The following is a 15,745-nucleotide window of genomic DNA, read 5'->3' on the forward strand; positions in this document are numbered from 1 at the left end:
ATAGAAAACTAGAGAGGTTTTATCTAGGGTTAGGTAATCTAACACTTTAAAATGTGGGTTTCTGATAGTTTTATTATATTTGGGGAGGGGTTGAGGACATTCTAGGAACCTGAGTCAGCTCGAAGCTTACAGAACCATCCTATATTCAGAACCCCCCTCTGAGGAGCCCAATCTGCTTTCCTTGGAAACAGAAACTTTTTTTATTTTTTAAGGTTTTTAATTTTAGAAGACCTCTCGGTATGGCTGCACACAAACTTAACTCCAGCACTGGGGAGGCAGAAGCAGGTGGATCTCTGAGTTCGTGACCAGCTAAGTTCCAGGCCAGACAGAGCTACATAAAGAAATCCTGTCTGAAAAACAAGCAAAAGAAGGAAAAAAAGAAATTAGACACTTTCCCCAATATAGATGGACACTAAGGACATTGTGCTGATGAAAAACAGCCAGTTACAAAGTGCTGGCTAGTTTTGTATCAACTTGACACAAGCTAGAGTTACTTGAAAGGAGGGAACCTCGATTGCAAGAAAGCCTCTTAAAGATCTGGCTGTAGGGCATTTTCTTAATTAGTGGTTGATATGGGAGGGCCGAGCCTGTTGTGGGTGATGCTATCCCTGGGTTGGCTAGCCTGGGTTCCATAACAAGTGAGCCAGGGGGAGGAAGCTCTTGCCTCCAGGTTCCTGCCTTGTTCGAGTTTCTATCCTGACTTCGTTTGATAATGAACAGTGATGTGGAAGTGTAAGTCAAATAAACCCTTTCCTCCCCAAGTTGTTTTGGTCATAGTGTTTTGTCACAGCAATAACAACCTTAAAATACACAGAAGCACAAGTGACTTACTGCACTTGAGATCACAGAGACAGAACGGAGGGAGAGGAGAGCTAGCCTTAGTGGCTTTCCGGCTGGAAAGAGTCAAGCAAATAAATATATTTCTGCAGATTACTAATCTGTTTAATACAGCTTTCTAGAGATGGCAGAAAAGCACTTGAATGCACTGTTCGCTGTCATTACCTATGGGGAAATGAACAAAGAGTACATAACAGGCACAGTGCAGCGTGCCTGTGATCCCAGTCCTGAGGAGGCCCAGCCAGAGGGATCTAGAGTTCAAGTTCAGCCTGGTCTACCTAGTGACAGTGTGTCTCAAAAAGCAAAGCAAAGCAATAGAACAACCTCACTATATCACTATAAATCCATTGGTGGTTAAAATGAAATGAGTGACATCACCAGATGCCAGGCAGGGCGTGAAGGAAATGAATCAGTCACACACTGGCACGGAGAATACAAAAAGGCATAGTGATTATAGGAGTATTTAGTAATTTCTTATTAAACCAAACACACAGGGGATAGGGAGATGGCTCAGTCAAAAACTTGCAATTTTTCTAGGACTGTCACTGGAACCCCCATTAACAGGAGAAGGGCACACACTAAGACCCTTGTGCAAGGCAGTGGTTTCCAGGCTTACTGATAGATTAAACGCCATCCCAGGCATCTCCGGGGCCATCCCATCTCTCTTATCAAAGGATAGAGGACAGGCTGGAGAGGTGGCTCAGTGGTTAGTTAAGAGTACTTGCTGCTTCTGCTGAGGGTCCAGGTTCAGTTCCCAGCACCCACATTGCATCTCACGAGCACCTGTAACTCCAGTCCCCAGGGATCTGATGCCCTCTTTTGAATGGTATATACACATAGGTGCAAGCAAACGATCATACAAATACATACACTAAAGAAATAAATACAGTAACTGGTGCTATGTCTTTCATTCATTTCTTATAACATTTTGGACATTTGCTAAGTTTCTTACATGTAACGGCCCGTTCTGCTGCTCCGGTCCGCAGGTCAGGGCCTAGCAAGAGAGAGAGAGTGGGGACGGAGACGGGAAGAATGGAGACAAGACAGGGAATCTGATCAAGTCTCATCAAGTCTCTCCAAGTCTCTCCTCAAGTCAAGCCTCGCCTCAAGTCTCACCTTTGTTGAAAGGAAATCCTGGGTATATATAAGCACAAGCAGGGGACCGCAGCTGAAGACACTTTACCACGTGCACCCTGCAGCTGGGGGGAATAAACAACAAAACAGGATACGTAAGAAAAGCAAGATACTTATCAGAGTGTGCTCAGCTGTTGTGGGCTGTTGAAAACAAGTCTCTTGTCAGGGTATATGGCTCGAGATGGCTGCAAAGATGATAGCCGCTTTCTGCTCAGAGTCGGCTCCCAACACATAAACCACATTTTATCTTGCCAGCAGTCCCATAAGGTAGTTTTTTTAAATGCCTGTTTATAGATGGCATATCAGACTCAGGGATGTTAAATAAATCACCAAAGGCCACATTAAGAAAAGGACAGAATTCATTCCTTGGCTGCAGTACTGGTGTTGTTACCACTATGTCCTCTGGCTCCTTTGGATCTGGGTTTGGTGCATTTTCTGGATCTACTCTTGTTATATTTTCTTTTTAACTGTGCCTACTTCTGATTGAAGTATAATTTCCCGTTAATGCTGTTACATTGTGTCCATTTGTTTGCCAAGGCACACGCTCCCCTCCCCCACCAACTTCAACAAGTTTGCCTTGTACAGAAATAGGATAACCTTCCGCCAGATGGGGGCACTGTGACACGCTCGCACTCCAGGAACTGGCGACTGTGCCCAGAGCCTCCGTGGAGAGCACGGAGTCACCTGCACACATGTATCCAAACCCACGTAAGATTACTTGATGCCTTGCGCATGTCTTCCTCCAGAGAACGCTGGGTGAACTTCAATAGCCAAAAGCGTGCGTGTGCTTCATTTTCCTGATCCACGCTGCCACCCTCGAGAGACACAGGTCTGTGGGAACAGCAAAATCATTTATTTCTCTTTGGGCATCGGTCTCCCTCATCTGCAGGGGATCGAGCTGGGATCACAGGCTCTGCTGCCAACTCGGCCACCTGCTGCTGACTGATCCTGAGCCACCAGTGACCCATTTGAGGTTGGGACCCATCGATCTCAGTCTAGCTCCACACCTGGGGCAGTTGGGAAGAATGCCAGAGGTGAAGGATGCCAGAATCCAAGGCCACAATTAGAAATGCGAAGCTAGGCTGTCCCCTCCCCTCTTAAGCCGAAGGGAGAGAATCTAGGAGTCCCCACTCCTTCACACCTGCAGAGTCAAACCCTTGGTTCAACTGGCAGCTTTAGCTCCAAGCTCTGGGCACAGGTTGGTCTAGGCCGGTTGGATGGAGACGCCTGGGGCCACTCTTGGGACGTCTGTCCTACCCTCACCGCACTCAGTACCCGTGTCTCTCTACAGTCAGTTAGTTTCCCTTTCTCTTTGCGATCCCCGCGGGCCGCTGTCCAGAGGAGCAGGTCTCTGCCAAGCAAGGGCACAGATAGGAGCGAAGGTGGGCAGGAGCCTTCTGGGCTTGATCGCCTAGAGCCCTCCCATTCCGGGAGCTGAAGCAGGAAGAAGGTGGGGCCTGCATTCACAAGACCCGGGAGGTCACTCGCACTTCTGGGGTCTCCCAAAGCCAAGGCCTGTATACAGGAAATGCAACCCCAGCGCCTGGGGCCCAGAGCTGAGATGGAACCAGTCTGCCTGGGATACAGCCATCGCATACCCTATTCACCGATCAGGTACCGCTGGCCCCGCTCCTCCAAAATTTTCACTGCAGTCTCTTCCTGCTGGCCTCCATTTTGCTACGTGCTGAGCCTCTCCTCTAGGTCCCCAGCCCCCGACTCCTCCCTCACTTTGTCCAGGATACTCTGTAGTTCCCACTCTCCTCGAGGGTTTCCTCCTGCTCTAAGCCACTTCGGTTGCATTATAGCTGCTTCTAAACTGGCCACCCTGCACCCCTCTCCACGCTGCCTATATTTCTTCCTGTTGAGACTCCTCCTCAGTCTGGGGCTGTTCGTCTGTGGATCTTTCTGCTGATCCAAGGCTGGGCTATGCGTCAAAATTTAAAGAAAAATCCATTGAAGCAGACTTTGGACGGTCGCGTTTGGAGAGGTTTCGATGGATGTTTTAGATAGACTATCCTGTGCTGTTTTAACCCAACCTCGGGGAATGCTGAGAGAAGAGGGGACCACTTTCCAAGGAGATGTGAACCACCTTTCCAGAAGTACCCCCCACCCCCCCGCGCTGGCAAAGGGTGAAGAGAAGTTCCCCAACACACCCATTGCCTCGATGGTCACAGTGACTTCTCCGAACCACACCATTCAGATCTCATTTGAGAAAAAGAATAGGGGGCGGGGTTGGCACTGGAGAGAGATGGCTAAGCAGTTAAGAACTTTTGTTCCAGCAACACTCCCAGCAAACACATGGTATGGCTCACAACCACCTATAACGCCAGCTTCTGGGGGTCCAAGGCCCTCTTCTGACCCCCAGGCTGCCCAGCATGCACATATTAACTCATAACACGTACACACATGTATAAACACCCAACGTCAAGAGATGTGAGTGTATTTTAAACCTACATATAATAAGAAGAAAGTTATACCCCGAACTGCCTACTCCCTTGGGTGACACTCTGATTTTTGTCCCCTCTCCTGGTGCCTGTGATGCCGAGTAAAGAATTCTTCAGTTTATAGCAAGTGTAAGGCAAAAAAGATAGATTCAGTGTCTTGCCAAGAAGGCAGAGTGAGAGTGGACAGCAAATGGAGACCATTGTCCCATATGCAGCCCAGCCGCAAGTGCAAGCAACTGTGCCTGAGTGCATGCATGTGGTGGAAATGCAGGCTTTAATTTCAAAGTTAGTACCTTTACTGGCTGAGCCATCTCCCTGGCTCATCTTTAGAACAGATTCACCTTTCCCTGAGCAACTTTGTTCTGACCAGTGATGGATAGACCTGTATAGGGAGAGCAACGACTGCCGAATCACAGAATAGTTATGTCTTCAGTCTTCAGCAGAAAGCCCCTCCTGGCCAGCCATCCGTCTCCAGGATTAGGGCTCCTGAGGCCAGTTAACGGCAATTATCTGTTAATAGCCTTGTCCCATGTGTGGCCTTGTAACCAGTCCCAGATGTCACCTCTCCTTCCACAGTCAGAGATAAGCCTCAGATCCAATTCTTCCGACCAAGGATTGATTGAAGTCTGGCTCTTCCAACTCTTTTATTCTAGGGGCTTCTGGCTGTGAGGGATGGGTCCAGTTTGGTGCCCTCCAAGGCTACTGATACCTAACCAGCTCTGAAGTAGGGGATCCAGACTCTGTCTCTTGGTTTTTGGTTGTTATTATATTGTGGAATTTTATTGTGGTGGCAGTGGTAGTTTGGCTGTTTTGTTGTTGATGTTGTTGGTTTTTTACTTTTTTTGTCCTCCACTCCACTCCACCCCACTCCCAACAAGATTTTGCTATGAAGCCATGGCTAGCCTGGCAGGACTCAATCTTGGCACATCCTCTCGTTCCTGCTCATTAAAGGCTATAGTGTCTTCCTCAGGTGCTTTGCACTTTAATTTTTGAGCTAGAATCTTTCACTGAAATGAGCTTGTGGATTCCAGCGGGCTTGTCACTCACGAGCTCTTGAGATCCTCCTATCTCTGATTCTCCAACTCAGGGTTGTAGATTCACAACCCCCACACTTGGCTTTTACATCTGCCCTGAGAATCAGGTCTTGTGTGAAAGCGCTTTACTGACCAGTCATCTCTCCGGTCTCATTTCCTTGATTTTTAAAACCTCCATCCCACGTGGAGGTGTCCCGCCTGGAAGGAGCAGCAGCCAAATGCTGAAGAGTCTTGGACCTTTCGTTTCCTCAGGGCTTACATGTTCTCTGGTAGGCCTGGGAGAAGCAGCGTTCGGCCCAAGTAGGAAGGCACCCCTCTGGTGGCAGGACTTTTCTCCTCTTCATTCTTCCTGCTTGGAAAGACTCCAGAAATTGTCAAAGGTTCAGGGAGTTGGGGGTGCCTCAGGACTTCAGGGGCCTTGTTCGGCTTGAGATCACTCCAGAGCACACTCTGAAATTTCTGTTTTCTCTCTTGTGCCTGCAGAAACCCAAAGAAACCGATGAAGAAGTTATCTCAAGAAACATTCTGGTTCCATTTTGAGAACCTACAGCATGCCCAGGGCCGAAATAATACCTTCTTGTGCTATGAAGTGAACAGAAAGGACTGTGATTCACCTGTCTCCCTTTTCCAAGGGGTCTTTAAGGAAGAGGTACTAGGTTGGGGATGTGGCTCAGTTGGTGGAATGTTTACCTAACATTCATGGGAGTCCCGGGATTAATCCTTAACAGCACAGAAAAACAACAACAACAACAACAACAAAAAATAGGCATAGTGGCACACACCTGGGATCCTAGCACTCAGGAAGTGGAGACAGGAAGACTGGAAATTCAGGGTCATCCTTGTTTATATAGAATCTGAGGCCAGCCTGGGTTGGGTGAGATCTTATCTCAATAAACAAACAAACAAACAGTAAATAAATACCAAAGGCCTGCAGAAGTAGCCCCAAGGATAAAGCACTTGCCACAAAAGCATGAGACTCAGAGTCTGGATCCCCAGAATCCATGGAAAAGTTAGGTGGGCCTAGAGGCTAGCTATATTCCTAACCTATGGGAGGCAGAATCTAGGAAACCTCAGAGCAAGCTAGCTCACAGGGTTAGCTGAGTCGGCAAGCTCTGGGTACCATGGGGGACCCTGCCTCACGGTGGAGAGTGAGCAAGACATCCAGGGTCAATTTCTAGCCCTCCACAAGCACACTCACGAGCACACACACATGTCCCCACCATGGGCACACACACACAAAAAAAAAGCTAAATAAATAAATGGCCCAGGTCCTTCTTACAACAGGCAGAAGCTAAGCCCACTGAGAATGCAGAGGCAGGGTATGATGGCACACACCTCTACTCTTACCCCTCTGGAGGCAGAGGTAGGTATATCTCTGTGCATTTGAGGCTAGCCTTGTCTACATAGCCACTTCCAGGCCAGCAGGAATACCACAGTAAAACCCTGCCTCAAAAAATAATAATGATGCTGGGCAGTGGTAGCCTATGCCTTGCAGCACTTGGGAGGCAGAGGCAGGCGGATCTCTGAGTTCGAGGCCAGCCTGGTCTACAGAGTGAGTTCCAGGACAGCCAGGGCTATACAAAGAAACCCTGTCTCGAAAAATAAAAACAACAACAATAATAATGATTATTTTTATTATACAAAAAGTAAAGAAATAAAAGTAAGATGACCACTACAATGAGGGATAGCCCGAGTCCCTGCCCTGCCTGTTCTGGAATCTGTACTTGTCTTCAAAGGCAGGGCAGGCACTCGGAAGCTTCAGCACATTGGGCATCCAGCACCATATCTTGCCCTAGTGCCTTCTGGGTTGGTCTAGCCTCTTCTCCCCCTGTGCACTTTAAGTTTCTTATAATATTGTGTTATAAGATGACAGGGACTATACTCCAGCCTTCCTACCCCAGTCTGTTTGCCTACCCCACCAAGCCTGCCTGCCCCAGCCTGGCTAGACTCTGGTACAAGACCTCTTATAGCAGCTGCGACTTGTGGCTTTGATGAGTACCAACCCTGCATTGACCATATGAATGTCCTAGCACATCTGACAGGATGGGTGGGGTGAATTTTAATGACTTACTTAATCTAACATGAATACCATTATTTCACTGATCAGTCAATATAGAATTCTACTTAAATAGTCAACACACACACACACACACACACACACACACACACACACACACGGTATTGAAATGGGATGTCATTCTATAGCTCAAGATGGCTTCCAACTCCTTTTAATCCCCCTGTCTCAACCTCTCAACTGCTGGGATTACAGATGTGGGCTACCATGGCCCAAGTCCTTTTCTCTTTGAAATGGGTTGCACGAGGCAGGAATGGCGGTGCCTATAACCTCAGTACTCCTGAGGCTGAGACAGGAAGGTCAGGAGTTCAAGGTCACCCTTAGACACAATGAAACGGACACACACAAAGAAATAAAACGAAAATAGCCTGTCATGGTGGTGCACACCTCAAGTCTCAGCACTTGGGGAGGCAGACGCAGGCAGATCTCTGAGTTCAAAGCCAGCCTGGTCAACAGAACAAGCTCCAGCATAGGCAGGGCTACACGAGGCAGAGAAACCCCGTGTTGATAAATAAATAATAATAATAAACTTTAAAAGGAAAGGAAACGAGATGGCTATGTGTTGCGCATGTGCTGAAAATGGATCCTCAGATGAGCCATGTTTCAAGGACTTGGTAGCTGCCCTTGGTCAGTGGTTCCTTCAGGGATCTTCTTAGCCCATGTCCTCCACAGCAGATATGGCACACAGGTAACCAGCCGATCCCCCAGTGGATCTGGCTTCAACAGGGCTCAGAGTGCTAGTGAGAGGTGATGCTGAGAGAAAGTAGACTTAGTACTAAACCCTGGATGGTGAGGGATTCGGAAACTAACACAGGAGAGGGATGGAGACACCCAGTGGAGATCCCCTCCACCCTCCACCCTGCTCCTCCCTTCCCAACACGAGTTCCCCTTTCGCTCCCAGGAAGACAAACACGCTGAAATCTGCTTTTTACACTGGTTCCGTGACCAAGTACTGACAGAGCTGCCCCCGGGGGAAGAGTTGAAGGTCACCTGGTATATATCCTGGAGCCCCTGTGTCGATTGTACTGAGGAGGTGGCCAGATTCCTGGCCACACACCACAACCTGAGCCTGGCCATCTTCTGCTCCCGCATCTACTACCCAAAGAAGCAGAACTACCAGCAGAAGCTTCGCAGGCTTGTTCTGGAAGGAGCCCAGGTGGCTGTCATGGACCTACCAGGTAAGGGTGGGCACTGGCGCCATCGGAGGGCCTGTGGGTCTGCCATACAGTGAAGGGTGTGTGCCCAGGGAACCAGCCTTGAGGGACTGTGGAGACTCCTGATGGGCCCTAACTGCCTTCTCTCTTCTTCTGATTCAGAATTTAAAAAGTGTTGGAACAAGTTTGTGTACAATGACGGCCAGCCATTCAGGCCTTGGGAGAGCCTGCGTAAAAATTTTAGGTTCCAGGATTCCAATCTTCAGGAGATTCTCAGGTGAGGGGCTTTCTCATGCCTCACTACCTTCCTTCTTCCCCCTCCTTCCAGACCTCTTCTCTCTCTGGGGTGTCTTTAACCACAAGGCCTCCCAATCCTGTAACCTGGTGTCTACCATCTTTGAGTCTCGCTGGAAACCAGTTGGTTTAATCTAAGCATGGAGACAGGAAGGTAGGGAAACTTCATCAAGGCAGTCTTGAGGGGCTGGAGAGATGGCTAAGCAGTTAAGAGTACTGACTGCTCTTCCAGAGGACCTGCGCTCAATTCCCAGCAACCACATGGTGGCTCACAGCTGTCTGTAACTCCTGTCTCAGGGTTGCTTCGCACATACATACACGCAGGCAAAGCACCAATGCACATAGAAATTAAAAAAAAAGAAAAAAGGGCAGCATTGGATGCCTAGAGGAAGGAGAGGGGCTATCAGAGCACCAGCTGCCGAGACGTTACCCAGCAGTTGCTCAGCTCGCCCACCGTGCTCTCCAGGTCCGAGAGGCTGGCAAGCAGTGTTTCCCGATGCTCTCCCCTGGCCTGTAGATGCTCCTTCTTGCTGGGTCTCTGTGTGCTGTGTGGACCTTCCTTTCTACCGTCCCTCTCCAAATTCCCTCTTCCCATAAATCTGGTTTTGACCTTGACTGAGGAACCACCTAAGAGGCAGGCCTCCAAATACTGGCTCCATTCTGAGTCCTGAGGCATAGGGGCCTTGAACTTGGATTTCTCATGTGGCTAAGAGGCTTCTTTGTGGATGGGGAGCACAGAGTCCTTGCTCTGGTTGCCAGCACCCCAGGAGAATCCTGACCGTACCCTGGTACCCTCTTCCATTTTCCAGACCTTGCTGCATCCTGGTTATTCACCCTCCCTCTCAAATGTCTGTCTTATAAAACACCTCGAAGAAACAAGGTTCTGGGTGGGATGCCGGTGAGCCAAGGAGACTGGGGACTGAACAAAACGAGTGGCAGGGTACCGTTATGTAAGAGGCTGGGGGAGGAGGGTTGAAGAACTAGAGGGTAAGAGTAGAGCAGGCTGGTAAGGTGGCTTGCTGGGCCACACAAGCCTGTGTCACACAAGCCTGTGTCATGACTCTGGTCCTTGGAACCCACATAAAGGTGGAAGGAGAGAAACAGCTCTACAGAGTTGCCCTCTGACCTTCACTCTTAGCCCATGGCAGGTGAACACCTACATCATACACACACACACACACACACACACACACACACACACACTCGCTCTAATAATAATAGCAATGATGTTGTTGATGATGGTGGTGGTGGTGGTTGTGATGATGATGGTGATAATGATGATAAATACATTTTGTTTTTGTTTTTTTTTTTTTTAAGAGTAAAAGGCTAGTCCAGAGGGATAGCCAGGGAAGGCATCTCTGGCAACTGGGCAGGATGGGAAGTAAGACCAGGAGGCAGGTATTTGGGGGAAGCTCAGGAGAGTAAGATCATAGGCTGGCCATGGACAATCGCCCTTGGCGTCCCCTGCCACCATGAGAAATAATATCTCAGCTTGACCCAGATGACTAAACTCTTCCTTGAGCCTCGGTTATGGCTGGAGAGGAGCCAGGGCAGGATGGAGGGTGAGAGGGAGGAGGAGGAGGCCTGCCAGGGACTCCTGTCCTTGTGAGAGCCAGGCCCTGAGGTGACAGCTTTCACAGACTTCTTTGTATTTTTTAATCTGAGGATCCTTGGTTGGGACTTGCCAAAGCAGGCCGAACGCTTCAGGAAGGTGAACTTGAAGTCCCTGTCCTTGTATCTCAGACTTGGCAGGCTCAGTGGGAGTCACGTCTTTCCCATCCCCCACCCCAGTCCTGCTACTTTCCTGGGAACAATGAGGACCACAGAGGGGCCGCTGGAGGAGGAGGGAGCACAGCCAAGAACACCTGGCCAGCCCTCCAGCCATGTTGTTTATTTGCTGTGTGACCTGGTGAGACAATCTGAGACCTCTTCTGAGATGGCCCTCCATTCCTGTATTGTTGGGGTGGCAGATAGGGCGGAAGGTGTTCCCTTCTCCAGGGCCCGAGATGAAATCCTGTGCCCTGAACCACACTGAGTCTCAGTTAGGGGTGAGTGAGGAGGGCTCCTTCTGCCCCTCCCTGTTCCCGTCCAGCTCTGCAACCGGCTCTCTTTCTGGCATTGGCTTCTCCTTTCCTTGTAGATCCCTGTTTAGACGGCATGAGATGACCTGTCTCCTCCTAGGCCAAGCCAGAGCATCCCAGGAAGGAGAGTAAGCCCGAGACTGAGCCTTGGGCTTGTACATTACTGTCAGGGTCTCAGAGACAGAGCTTACTAAGCAGGAAGTGAAGCCCCCAGACTGGAGGTCTAGGACCACCACCCTGCCCAGGATATCCCATAGGATGCTCCAGTGCAGGTGGGGGGGGGGGAGCTGGAGAGCAGAGAAGACAGGTGGGCAGGGCGCAAGGAGATTTTTAAATACGGAGGACCAACCATGGTGCATGCCTTTCATCCCAGCAAGGGGAAAGCAGTCTTATCTCTGTGAGTTTGAGGCCGCCCCGGTTCACAGAGCTAGATCTAAGACAGCCAAGGCTACACAAAGACACTCTGTCTCAAAAAACAACAAAAAAGTAAACAGGAGGGCCATCTTCCCGGAGGAGTGGATGTGGTCACACACGGCTGCTTTAGGAGCCCGGTCACAAACCGGGGACTTTCCCAGGGCCATGAGTCGCCTCAAGAAAGGGAAACAAAACCCCTAACAGTGCCTCTTGTAGCGGGGGAGGGGGGAGGTGGCTAGAACTAGCCACTTTGTATCTCCTCCCACCCCAGGTTCCTTCAGAAAACCCCACTGCTTGCCGGTTTCTGTGCTTTTAGGAGCCTGGCTTTAGTTTTGTTTTTTGTTTCTTTTATGTTTTTCATATGTATTTTTAATTTTTAAGTCAGTGTACAAAATAATGGGTTTAGTTATTGTATTTTCACAAATGTCTGTTGATGTCGTCAGCATGCACATGTGGGCACACACACACACACACCCCAGTGTCCTCTTGTTCCCTCTGCAGCTAGATGCTTCCTCACCAAGTCTGCTCTCTCCTCCTTCCGTCTGTCCACACAGACACACCTATTTGAGTGAGGAAGCGTGTGGTCTTGCGTTTCTGTCTGGCTTATCCGCTTGGCAGCAGGGTCTCCAAGTCCACCCATTTATCTGCAGAGCACAGGCTTTCTGCTTCAAGGCTGAGTAAAAAACTCTATTGTGTGCACAGCCCCGTGGTCTTCATCCATTCCTCTGTTGATGGACACACCCAGCCTGGTCCCATAGTTTGGCTTTTGTGGATAATGAAGGTGCCTCTGTGGCATGGTGACTTTCCTGTTAACCCTCAGGAGTGGTGTGTCTGGGTCATATGCTCTTTGAATTCTTGGTCATTTGAGACCTCCGTGCTATTCCATAGCAACTATGTTAGTGTATGTTCCTACCCACAGTGGAGGGGCTTCCTCCCATACACCCTTTCCCCCCCAGCATTTGGTGTCATTTATTTTTTTTTTAATTTAATGTTTTAACTTTTTTTAGACAGTGCCTCTCACCAGGTAGCCACGGGTGACCTAGAGCTCACTATGTAGACCAGGCTGGTCTCGAGGGCTGGGATTGCAGGCATCTACACTACCTTAATTTTTGAGACAGGCCATGAGTTAGCCACGTGGGTGAGGCAGGGGGCCGCAGCGCTGGAACCACAGCCCCTCCCTCTATAGCCAGCTTTTTCCGTGGGAGCTAAGGATCTACACTTAGAGCCTCAGGTTTACACAGTAAGCATTTCACCAACTCAGTGAGAGCCCGACCCTCAGTATGGCTTCATTTCTCGTTTACTAATTGGATAGTGGGTTTTGGTGTTCAATATTTTTTCATTTTTTTTTAATCTTTGACATATGAATCCCTTGTTAGATGCATGACTGGCAAAGATTCTCTCCCACTCTATCAGCCATTTTGTTTGTTTGTTTGTTTGGTTTTGGTTTTTTTGGGTTTTTTTTTGACAGGGTTTCTCTGTATAGCCCTGGCCGTCCTGGAACTCACTCTGTAGACCAGGCTGGCCTCGAACTCAGAAATCCGCCTGCCTCTGCCTCCCAAGTGCTGGGATTAAAGGTGTGCGCCACCACCACCCGGCGGAGAGCCTCAGCCCTTTTTTGTGCTATGTTTGTATGTATAGGTAAGTGGGTGCCATGGAGCACATATGGAGGAGGTCAGAGGACAACTTGTGAGAGTCAGATCTTTTCTTACATTTTGTGGGTGGGTGTGACCTTTCCCTCTAAGACATATATGTACACGCACACACGCACGCATGCACGCACGCACGCACACGCCCTATCTCCTCAAGGGCTCCAAGTTAGGAGAAAGAACAAAATGGAGACAAAATTCTCTAGTCCCCACATAGTGCACCAAATGCTACATGGGGATACACACACACACACACACTCACACATACACTCACACACACACTCACAGACACACATGTACTCACAAACACATACACATATACTCATAAACACATTCACACACAAACATTTATCCACAAACACACACACATTCACAGTCACACACAAACACATGCACACATACAAATATATATATACACATATGCTCACACGTACAGATACACTCATACACATACACACACAAACACAACACATACACACATATACACACACTCACACACACACACTCACAGATGCTGTTGACTACATAAAAATGAAATCTTTTTTAGAAGGACCCACCTAATGCCAGGTGTGGTGGCACAGAGCTTTTGTTTGTCTTGTTTTGTTTTGTTTTTTTTTTTTCTTTGTGACTGCCTCCTGCTCCTAAGTGCTGGGGTTAAAGGCCTGGGTGATCAGGGAACTTCTGCGGTGCATACCTTTGATCCTAGTAAAAGGGGGATCTCCATGAGTTCAAGGCTAAGCTGATCTACACGGTGAGTTTTAGGCTAGGCATAGCTGCACGGTGAGAGCCTGTGCTTAAAAACAAAGAATCTGCCTGGTGGCCACAAGCAAGGATGGGCATAAGTGGACTGTATACTTTTCAAAAAAAAGCATGGCCCTGGCAGTGGTGGTGCATGCCTTTAATCCCAGCACTTGGGAGGCAGAGGCAGGCGGATTTCTGAGTTCAAGGCCAGCCTGGTCTACAGAGTGAGTTCCAGGACAGCCAGGACTACACAGAGAAACCCTGACTCAAAAAACCAAAAAAAAAAGAAAAAGCATGAATCCTTGAGCCGTTGACTGTTGGAATAGAGCTGTCCATGTGCACTTTGGATGTTGCAGGCCCCATCAGAGACAGGTGTTCTCCCCTGGGTTCTGGCTTCCCTTTTTGGTCCTTTATCATTCTGGGTTTATAAAAGCATGGCCACGCCCATGCTTTTATAGTGGGGGAGGGGCTTGGCCTCACATCAGTCTTTGGATTACAAAATGTTACAGTCCAGCAAGCTCTGGCAAAGATAAGAAAAGTTTGGGGACTGCAGAGAAGGCTTAGTGGTAAAATAAAATAAAATAAAATAAAAGCCAACTGCTCTGGAAGAGAGACCTGGGACTCATACCAGGCAGCTCATAAATGCCTGTAGCTCCAGTCTCAGGGACTTTGACAGCCTCTTCTGGTCTCTCCCGGCACCCGCACACATGTACACATACCCACCTCCCCCCACCCAGCCCCCACATCATTACAAATGAAAGCTAAAATCTTTTTTGCAAAGAAAGAAGAGCCATTTCATTGATCTAGGACAATGAACTTAACCTTAGGCAGAAGGGGGGAAACGCTGAGGCTCGAAACCCTTAGACATTAACCTGTACTTGTCCTTTTGCATATGGAAGGTGTGTGGTCCCCCCTGAAAACATGGCTACCTTCTGGAGAACCAGGCAGGGCAGGGGTGCAGGCTGGGACAGAGACTGGCTTTTTAGTCTGGTGATGGCAGGCTGGGCCCACATGGTTTGGCCTCTTCACACTGTGACCTAGGGAGGGACACATCACCTCAACAAACCTCCTTGCAAAACAAACAAAGGGTTCTTTGTCCCCCCATCCTCCCCCCCCCACACACACATACACACCGTTTCTGTCTGTAATCTTGGGACTCAGCCCTTACCTGCCTGGTATTTAAGATGGAATGGTGCCCCTAGGTTTGACATTTATCCAATAGCTTCCCCTTCAGCAGGCCCATTTTTCCTTTTGAGAGATAAGTTAGAAGAGTTAGGACAAAAATGTGGCTATCCAAGATACCCCACCCTTCTTAGGACCTTAAGAATCTTACCAAACTTTACATGTGGTGAGTTGGTTGGTTGTTTTTTGTTTTGTTTTGTTTTGTTTTGTTTTAGATTTTTAAAATTTTTATATGTATAAATGTCTTGCCTGTACTTCTGTAAGTTCATCTGCATACACTACCCATGGAGGGCAGAAGAAAAAGCTATCAGACCCCTTGGAACTGGAGTTACAGATGGCTGCTAGCTACCATGTGGCTGCTGGTAACCAAACCTGGGTCCTTTGCAGGAACAGTGCTCTGAACCCCTGGAACCCTTCAGATGGCCCACCAACATGTGGTGACTTTGTAGATTTGAATTTTGACAGAGAAGCAGGAAAGCCAGAAAACAGAGGATTTCTAGACACGAGAGGGCAGGGATGAGGAAGATGGCACAGGGTGTGTGAGCATATTGCATTGCAAGCACAAAGAATCCCACTAGCCATATAAGAGAGCTGGGCAGCCGGGTGGTGGTGGTGCACGCCTTTAATCCCAGCACTTGGGAGGCAGGCGGATTTCTGAGTTCGAGGCCAGCCTAGTCTACAGAGTGAGTTCCAGGACAGCCAGAGCTACA

General features: G+C 48.8%; 1 protein-coding gene and 1 long non-coding RNA gene across 2 annotated transcripts in view; one reads left to right on the forward strand and one right to left on the reverse strand.

Moving 5' to 3' along the window:
• Positions 1 to 1,914: 1,914 nt before the first annotated feature.
• On the reverse strand, positions 1,915 to 3,389 carry LOC114640917. The gene is made up of 3 exons (XR_003714218.1): positions 3,113 to 3,389; positions 2,690 to 2,802; positions 1,915 to 2,036 (listed from the first exon to the last, which is right to left on the reverse strand). It is a non-coding gene; the product is annotated as an uncharacterized LOC114640917 (long non-coding RNA).
• The window catches only part of LOC114640916 (DNA dC->dU-editing enzyme APOBEC-3-like), a 17,531-nt gene continuing 5,061 nt past the window's right edge, over positions 3,276 to 15,745 (forward strand). Inside the window, exons 1-4 of the mRNA XM_028790012.1 lie at positions 3,276 to 3,585; positions 5,933 to 6,098; positions 8,425 to 8,701; positions 8,840 to 8,954. Of these exons, the coding sequence (XP_028645845.1) occupies positions 3,500 to 3,585; positions 5,933 to 6,098; positions 8,425 to 8,701; positions 8,840 to 8,954 (644 nt within the window). The 5' untranslated portion in view covers positions 3,276 to 3,499. The remainder of the gene's footprint in view (positions 3,586 to 5,932; positions 6,099 to 8,424; positions 8,702 to 8,839; positions 8,955 to 15,745) is intronic.

Source organism: Grammomys surdaster, unplaced genomic scaffold (genome assembly GCF_004785775.1).
Source record: "Grammomys surdaster isolate TR1022 unplaced genomic scaffold, NIH_TR_1.0 125852, whole genome shotgun sequence".
NCBI lineage: Eukaryota > Metazoa > Chordata > Mammalia > Rodentia > Muridae > Grammomys > Grammomys surdaster.